The 8,913-nt window shown below is 34.3% G+C and overlaps 1 protein-coding gene across 1 annotated transcript; it reads right to left on the minus strand.

Moving 5' to 3' along the window:
- Positions 1-2,378: 2,378 nt before the first annotated feature.
- Positions 2,379-8,671, minus strand: LOC130806790 (formin-like protein 2). The gene is made up of 4 exons (XM_057671993.1): positions 7,163-8,671; positions 5,321-5,511; positions 3,982-4,229; positions 2,379-3,877 (listed from the first exon to the last, which is right to left on the minus strand). The coding sequence occupies exons 1-4, from the start codon at positions 8,416-8,418 to the stop codon at positions 3,047-3,049; spliced, it is 2,526 nt and encodes an 841-aa protein (XP_057527976.1). The 5' UTR covers positions 8,419-8,671; the 3' UTR covers positions 2,379-3,046.
- Positions 8,672-8,913: the final 242 nt, after the last annotated feature.

Raw genomic sequence — 8,913 nt, forward strand, 5'->3', positions numbered from 1 at the left:
TTCCCACTTATAAAAGTGGAGTGCCACTAGCCCACTACCCGCTTGCCCTCAACTGCTATGGGCTTATTTTACAAGAACTGTTTTTGTCATTGTTGAAGTAATAACATTAATTTCACAATTCAAGCAACCATTTTTACTTTTCTAAAATTTTCTGACTTTGCCACTATTAATTAACAACCATTAATACTATTTATCCACATTGTTATTTTTGGATCTTTAACGCTTTACTTTTAGGCTTAGAAGTTAATATATATTAAATTGGAAAATTTGTAAAAAATACTTACAATTATTATTGATTGACTTAAAATACTCTTAACGGTTATTTAACACTATATGCTGTAGTGGGATATTTGACCTTTTATACCTCTAACTATTGCTAATTGACTCAAAATACCAAAAAATAACCGGTTGAAAATAATGTGTATAATTTTTTAGGTTAAGTGTCCTAATACTTGGGGTTATATAGAGTTAAATAATAGCTCAGGGTATTTTGAAAATCAATCAGCAATAGTTCAGAGTATTTCTTTATAAATTTTCTTAAAGGAATTTTTAGTCTAACTAACCATTTTTTATTATGATAATAACGTTGGATAATTTAGAGTATAAAAAATTTAAGTATAAGTCTAAAGTATAATAATTATACTAAATAAGTTATATCTCATGAAAAGTTTTGGCAAATGCTATGAAAATAAAGGGGTCAAAATTATTATAAAATAGTAATTTTATAGTAAGGATAAAAGGGTAAATTCCTATGCCCTAAAGAAAAAGAAAGAAATAAAGAAACAAAAGAAAACAATCGGGAAAAGCCTCTCGTGGGTCGTGAGGATGTCGTGGGTCGCGATCTCACAGTACTATAAAGATTTTGCCCCTCGCGAAGTGCAACCAGAGAGTTACTGTTTTGAGGCTGCAAGAGGTCACGGCTCGCGACCTATCCCTCGACTCGCGAGCTCCTTAATCCGGTTTTCAGGTTTTATTTTCTGCGCGATTATTTGTTGAGCTTTAGTTATTAATTGGTGGTTAAGTTTTAATTAGACTTAAAATAACTTTTCTAATCCATCTTTAATTAAATGGGGGAAGTGGGATCATGAGTAATTGGAGGTTACTCCTACTCTTATATAAAGAGGTACTTAGAACATATTTCATATATTAAATTCCAGTGTCATTTTTATCATCCCCCAATCTTTATTTTCTACCAGTTTTAAGAGTGAAGCAAATTGATCATTTCTTTTCATTTTGATTTCAATTTCACTCAATATAATCTTTTATTCTTCACACAGATTAATCAATTATAATGCTTCTAATTAATTTCAAATCGTTGTATCTCAAAAATGTATTCGAAGTTCTTAAGCCAAAGCACGAAGTAGGTGGAATAATGTTTTTAGAAAAACAAGATTGTGTCTCGGTTGATATCAAGTTTCCGTAGATAGTATTGTCTTAAAATATCTTTGGCATAAGGTTATTAATTTATTCAAGTTATTTAATTCAGTTGTAATTCAAATTTTTAGATTTTATAATAGATTGCAAAGACTTGTAATCTCAGTTTGGTGTTTGTAATCTTTTCAAGTTTTATATCTATAAAACTTATAACAATCAAAAGCGTTACATTAGTTTTAACAAATAAAGGTATAAATTATTGTTTCCGGTAATGCTATTCATGGACATTGGTATTTTAGCTTGTTAATTATGTGCATTATGGTTGTTATTGATAGTTTATGATTTGAGTTGAAGATTGTATAACTATAAATTATGTGTAAAAAATGTGTTAAGATTCCAACTTGAACATATAACCCTAACTAAACTATGTTATAAACTTAACTAATCAATATTATAACTCCAACTAAACTATATCATAACTCCAACTAAACAATGTCATAATCCCCAAGTAAACAATGTTATAATCTCAATTAAGTAATGTTATAACCCCAACTAAACAATGTTATAGTCTTAATTAAGCTATGTTATGATCCCAACTAAAAAATGTTATATCCCTGACTAAATAATGTTATAATCACAACTAAATTATGTTATAACTTATAACCCCTACTAAACTATGTTATAGCCCCAATTAGACAATGTTATACTTTCAACTACATTATGTTATAACCCCAACTAAAAATGATATACCCCATACTACACAATGTTATACTTCCGACTATATTAACCTATGTCAAATATTCAAAGTTTTAATACAGATTATATTTAGTTATATCCCCAAATATATGAATTTATAACCACGATTGCTTTTATTATCTTTCTCCAAAAATTAGCCATTGTTTTTTTCTTCAACATCACCGTTTTCCACCATTGATAAAGCTTAATTTTAAAAAAAAATCAGAAGAACCATAATTGTTTTTATTACCTTTCCAATTGTGTTTAAATAAATTTGTTTATTTAAATTTGAAAAATAGACCGGTCCATATTGAGTAGTCTCCTATAGAGACGGTCTCAAGTAAGAATTAATGTTTTCATAGTATTTATAATAGGTTATTCTAAACTTGTAATCTTTATTTTTCGATGGTTGTAATCTCTTTTAAGTTTCTTAATTAAAACAAGCGTACAATTTTCACAGTAAAGTATAAAGTGGGTCCTCATATGAGTTGTTGCTGTAAGTAATGTTCTGTTGATACGTACAAATACACGGGATGTCATGTTTTGGTAGTCCCCAGTCATTCTGAATCTGTTAAGAAACTCTAGAAATTCTCATCACCATTAAATGAATTTCAGAAAATTAACTCATCTGCTTGGCCTATGCCCCATTTGGTCCGACTCTACATTCACCATTGCCAACCCAAAATGTCCCTACCCAAATACTCTAAGTATACCTACTGTTGTTGCTACTAAATACCCAGGATCAAATGCATTTGGTACAAAATATTAGCTATACCAAAACCATTTCTTACAAAATGTGCAAAGTTTTGCACAATCTAAGGTTTCAGCAACGACTTCTATACATCAAATTATATATTAATATTTATATATATAGTTATATATTTATATGATAGCATACAGATTGTGGACAATCTCATCAAGACATAGCAAAAAAGAATTACTTCTCCGAGATGCTTTCGTTGTCCGAGGAGCTATCTCCTTGTGTCCTGTAAAACTCTGGGAATGGCGGCGGCGGTGGTGGTGGATTTACCGATGTCGGAATAGGACGAGCCGAACATATAAACGTCCTCTCGGTTATTTTTGCGACTTCCTTGCATACTTGATCAAGAACACCAAGGAAATCTTTTACCACTATGAAAATTCTTAACGGACGAGCCTCTTCCTGGGCGAGATTACCATGGAAATACTCGGTCAGCTCTTTTACCCTGGAAAGAGTATTACTCTCATGAGATTGAATTTTTACGATTTCCACTTCGGCTTTCTTTAAGAAACCATTCATAGACTCCGTAAATTTCTTGCTAGTCTCGACGAGTCCAGACATTTCGTTAAGCTGCAGAACTTCACTGACTTTTATAATTCCGCGAGCTAACTTGGTAACATCCATACTAAGGGAATTGGAATCCATAGCCGCTGCCTTCTTGACATTCATCAGCTCCCCTCCTAAGCCGGTAACTACTTCTAAGCCTCTCTTTCTCAACTCGATGTCGTTGTGCAAAGATGGTTGACCGTTTGTTCTCTCGGCCGGATAATTGTTTTTGGTGGTGGATACACGAGAGCCCTCGAGTTTAATGATCTCCTGCACGACAAAGTGCAAAAGTGTGGTCTTTCCATCAGTTCCTTTAACATCGATGAGCTTTAGGAGCGTGTCGAGCTTAAAAGCCTGAGCATCACCACGATTTGTCCCTACATTCATACGGTTTCCTGTCTTTAGGACCGCTTCTAGAAGTTTCAAGAACATCCTGCTGTTTCTAAGTTCAGCACACGCTGCCTATCATTAGATAGAAGATCTAGTTAAAAAATTTCAAATGACCAAAATCAGGGATACAGAGGAAAAGTAAAAAGTTTCCGGAACATTGCACGCAACAATCTTACCTCTAAAGTTTCAAAAGACTTCCTTAGATACTCAACTTCAGACTCGAAAGTTGCGATATAAAGCATAGCATCTACTCTTTTAAACGCAAAAGGTACATGATCAAGTACTGTCTTCAAGAATTTCTCTGCCGGACCAAGCTTCAAAGGTGATTCATCACGATACTCCCTCAGTTTCCTTTCTTCCTCATTTGTAGGAGCCATCTTTAGTAAACATTCGAGAAGTTCTGTCCCAAGGGCATCTGCAGTACCTGTTTTTGAAAAATGAAACGTATAAACATTATATACATTTTGACGCAGTCCGAGCATTGTGCAAATCATTGGTCGTATCATCACGTCGCACCATTGTTTTTGAATTTACTACGATCCCAATATAGGCCATAATAACCACAACTATCCACACCAACCACAAAAAAGTAATTCCGGGAACATGACAACTACCACAACCGCATCCGAGTGGTTCATATTAATGGAAACTAGTGATTTGGGAAGCAAAAAGCGGAAAGAGTGTGATCTTAGACTCTAACACCCGAGTCAAATCTAACTTCAACCATTTTTTAGGAAAATTACCATAAATAATACAAACTTTTGCAAATTTCCTACAGTAATATCAACTTTTGATTAACCATGAATAATATCAACTTAGGAGAGTGTTTTCCTCAAATAATACCAACTTTTATTTAACCATCAATTTATCCTTCTTTTTGGTCAACTAACGTACTATAAACAAAAGTTGATATATTCTAAGCAAACACCTCCTAAGCTGGTATTATTAATGGTTAATCAAAAGTTTGTATTGTATGCAAATCAGTAAAAGTTAATATTATTCACGGTAATTTTTTTTTTTAATTTTAGGGTCTTGTTTCCTCAATCCTCTTTTGCCCCTATTTTTGAAAATAAAGTGAATCTCATACCCTTGGCAAGGATTTCTTGTTTCTTATCAAATAAACTTTCAATGATTGCTTACCATGACTTCAGAGTTTAAGAATACTATATACTCACAAATCATACTACCTTGAAAATTATTTACTTTGTTATTCAAAACCCTACCAATAGAATGGGTTACAACTTACAAAAGAAAAAGACATAATAAACCCTATACAAACACAAGTGGTCATAATAATTTAATCCTATTAGAGAGACAAAAGTTGATTTTACCTGATTGTGGGGATATATGTTTTCTTTGGCAAGTCAAAAAAGCAATGTGCATAGATTAAAGTAAGCAAACATCATATTTTAATTTGCATAAAGACAAATCAATGAACCCAATAATAATATTGTTAAGCCCAATGAGAAAAACCAAGTATTGGCATAGCTAATGTAGAAGCAAGTTACTATATACCTTCTAAAAGTGCTTCACAAACCTCTTGCTCTGTCACATTTAGAGCCTTCAACAAAATGGCTATGTTCTGAGATTTCTTCGGATCAAGTATCCGATACTCCTCATCCATTGACGGGATTATTGATCGACGAGGACCATCTTTTGAAGGGCCGTTTGCCTTAAACAATGTCTCTATCATTTCTTCGTTCAATCTACGATACACAAATTGGAGTTTCTTAGCTTTAAACTTCCAGGATAAAATCATTAACCAAAAACAACAATGTCAATGCCTTATTCCCAAAAGATTAGGGTCAGTTGCACATAAAATCATCAGGCCCAAGCCCCAATCTGGCTAGGGGCGGGTGGGGCAAAGGGCCGAGGCCTCATATTTCAAAAATTCGGTAGGTTCAAATTTAAATTTTAAAAAAATAAAAAGAATTAAGAGTGCTAGTGGGATATTATTGGCAAAGGAATTAATTGTTTGACAAGAACATTAAATTAATGAGAAAGATTTATACGCATCTTTCACAAAACAAATGGAAACTCTTCCATCTCTTACATATTTGAAATTAAAATTTTAATTTGCTTTATAATATTTGAAAGGGCAATAAGGGCTCCTATTTTAATCTCGCCCCAAGCCACCAAAAGTTCAAAAATAGGTCTGAAAATCATCAAAGAAAAAGGAATAGAAAGCTAATTTATTTTGCCAAATCTAGAGAAAATTCAACATCTTAATTTGACAACTAGTCAGACATAAGCTTTTTTAATATAACCAATTCCATAAACTGATGCAATTATACCCATTTCCAATATCTTGGAATGAAGAAAAGATTGGCAATTTACTGGTAGAAGTATCAATGATATAATACTCACTACACCAGTAATCCATCCAGTATATAGGACTATTTTACATAAAATAAAGAATATTCCTACTAATGACTGGCAGGTAGTCCAAACAACTTAGATTTTGAGGAGAATTGTTTTTCTCACACCAACTTTAAGTAATATTTAAAGGTGCTAATGGGTTAATTCAATAAAATGCCCAAACCAACAAAAAAATTGAATTTTTACTACAAGTAATGAACAGGAAAAACTTAATGGACAAGGTAAACTTTCAAAATGGCTTTAAATTGATCCTACTTTAAAAGCAACTCATAATAACTTCAACTTTAGGTGTCACGCAACTTTCCTAAAGTTAAAATCCTAAATTGTATATGATTTGTTTCATTAGTCTCCAAAAGCCCCCATTGCTATATTTGGTATCAGTGTTTTTATTTGAAAATCTAAAATTAACTTAAATTTAGTCGGATAATTTAAAAGAAAATTCAAATTTGGATTTAAGTTGAAAACAACCGTTGTCATCCTCAAATTTTTCGGTCATCATTTTCTGAATTCTACAATTTAAAATAAAATACTTATTCACAAACTTAACCTAAATATAATCTCAAATCAATAGTCGTCACAAGAATACAACACTAAAATAGAGTTAATTTTTAAAGTTGGGATAAATAGTCCTCATTATTTCATTTGTTGGTTACAATTGTTTCTTTCAGCCAAAATATATAAAAATACATTTCACAACAAATTACAAAAAGCATATATCAAAGACAAATCCAACAAAGATACCAAATGGCATATTTTTAACTTCACATTTTAACTTTTATATATACATGAAAAACATGTTTATATCTCGATATTTTCATAGGGAATAAAAGAAAAGGGAATTTAGGGTCGGACCTCACCGAATCAATTTATTAAAAAACCTAATAACATTAAACTGTCTAACAATTATAGCCGAATTAATTACAATAAGCAATTAAAGGAAGAGAGAAAAATGTAAGAAAAATGGAGTAAAAATCTTACTGAAAGGAGCCGGGTTTAAGCTGATCCCACACCATAACTCTATCAGAACTTGCTCTAACTTTATCCCAATGCAATGCCTTCAATTTTGGCTTCAAATTTTCTTCCTTTCTTTCTCCACTTTTTCTTTCTCCACTCTTTCTTCTCTCCCCCAAATTCCCACTACTCTTGAACACCACTGGACCAGAAGGCGGAACTAATGGAGGAGGTCCCACACCCGCCATAGGAGGAGGAGGTGGTGGTGGTGGATCTGGTGGACCCACTTTTCTACTCGTCGGAAAATGGTGAGTCCTAGCAGCGAGTGTCTGAATTTCAACTGAAACATCAGAATCAGACGCAGGAAAATCACTGTAACTCCTAGCAGGTGAACAGTTTAAGCCATAATTATCTTCTTCAAAGGAAACCTTCTTAGAAAAACTAGTGGGAGAGAAGAACTCATCATCATCATTCTTATTTGTATAAACATGGGTAGTTTGAACTTGTTGCTCAAAGCTAACATGGGAAGAAGAAATTTTAGGAAGGGGAGGAAGAGGGCGAAGTTCAGGAGAATCCCCACAAAGTTTAAGGTAGATTTCAGAGCTAGTAGAAGGTAATTCAATGGAAGCATCAGTGAATGGCTGAAAATCGCGGGAATTAGTAAGAGTGTTTCCGACATAAAGAAAGTCAGAGCTATTATGAGAAACATGATGGTGGGTTTTGGTTTGAACAACCTTAGGCGGAGAAAGCGGCGGAGATTGAGGTTTTAAAGAAGGATAATGAGGGAGTTGTTTGGAATGGGGACGACGACGACGGTGGAGAAGGAGAGAGAGGGAGACAATGAGAGAGATAGTGAGAAGAGAGAGAAGGATGAGAATGATGATGAGCTTGGAGGAAAGAGGGGAGTGAGTATGAGAAGAGGAAGAAGATGAAGGGAGAGCAAGGGAGGAGATGTTGGCCGGGAAAGTTGGGAGTGCGGAGGTTGACGGCGGAGAAGGCGGTGGTGGGGAGGCTGGGTAAGTTGGAAAGAAGGGATTTTCGCCGGAGAAGTCGGAGGTTGACGGCGTTGTTGGAGGGGAGGCGGGGAGAGAGTCAGAGAAAGGGTGTTTGGGAAGAGGAGGAGAAGGGGAAAGAGAAGGAGAGGGAGAAGGGGAAGTGGGGAGGAAGAAAGGGTGGTGGAGAATGCGGCGGTGATTGTTGTGGTGCGTGGCAGAGAGAGGGTGGAGGAAAAGGAGGAGGAGAAAGAGAGTGGAAAGGGTGATGGAGTGGAAAGATGTCGTCATTTTTTAGATGTTGGAACTGAGGGAGTGTGGAGTGGAGTGGAGTGGAGTGGAGTGGAGAAAATGCTGACTGAAAAATGAGAATTAAAGGAGGGAGAGGGTGAGGGAGATTAGTGATTCCTAGTAAGGGGGTCAATTGGAAAGGAAAGTGAAAAAAAAATATGTGGGAAAGGGATTGCATGATAATTGAACAATTTGAAATGTGCGTTAAAGTAGGTAATAGTGAGTCCAGTGACCATCTGTCTCGTTTGAAAAGGGTATGATTATGTTTGAAAAAAGTATGATCATATAATCCGTCATCATCTAACATTTTTCACACACTGATTATAATTATTATAAGCAAAATATATTATAGAAGTACTATACTTGGTATGATGATAATGACGACTAAAGTGGCTATTACACTCAAGCCACTTTAGTATTTTGTTAATTACTTTGATTGTTTATGTGAAGTTGCACTTGTTTTTATCTATGCGTATTTTTTGTTATTCTCTCAAG

This window comes from Amaranthus tricolor, chromosome 1 (genome assembly GCF_026212465.1).
Source record: "Amaranthus tricolor cultivar Red isolate AtriRed21 chromosome 1, ASM2621246v1, whole genome shotgun sequence".
NCBI classification, from domain to species: domain Eukaryota; kingdom Viridiplantae; phylum Streptophyta; class Magnoliopsida; order Caryophyllales; family Amaranthaceae; genus Amaranthus; species Amaranthus tricolor.

Excerpts from the sequence above, each read along its gene's own strand:
- LOC130806790 (XM_057671993.1), bottom strand. The coding sequence starts at position 8,418 with ATGACGACATCTTTCCACTCCATCACCCTTTCCACTCTCTTTCTCCTC. Across the intron at positions 5,512-7,162 it reads CTTAAACCCGGCTCCTTTCA|ATTGAACGAAGAAATGATAG; the intron begins GTAAGATTTTTA and ends TGTGTATCGTAG. Across the intron at positions 4,230-5,320 it reads TTGTGAAGCACTTTTAGAAG|GTACTGCAGATGCCCTTGGG; the intron begins GTATATAGTAAC and ends TTTCAAAAACAG.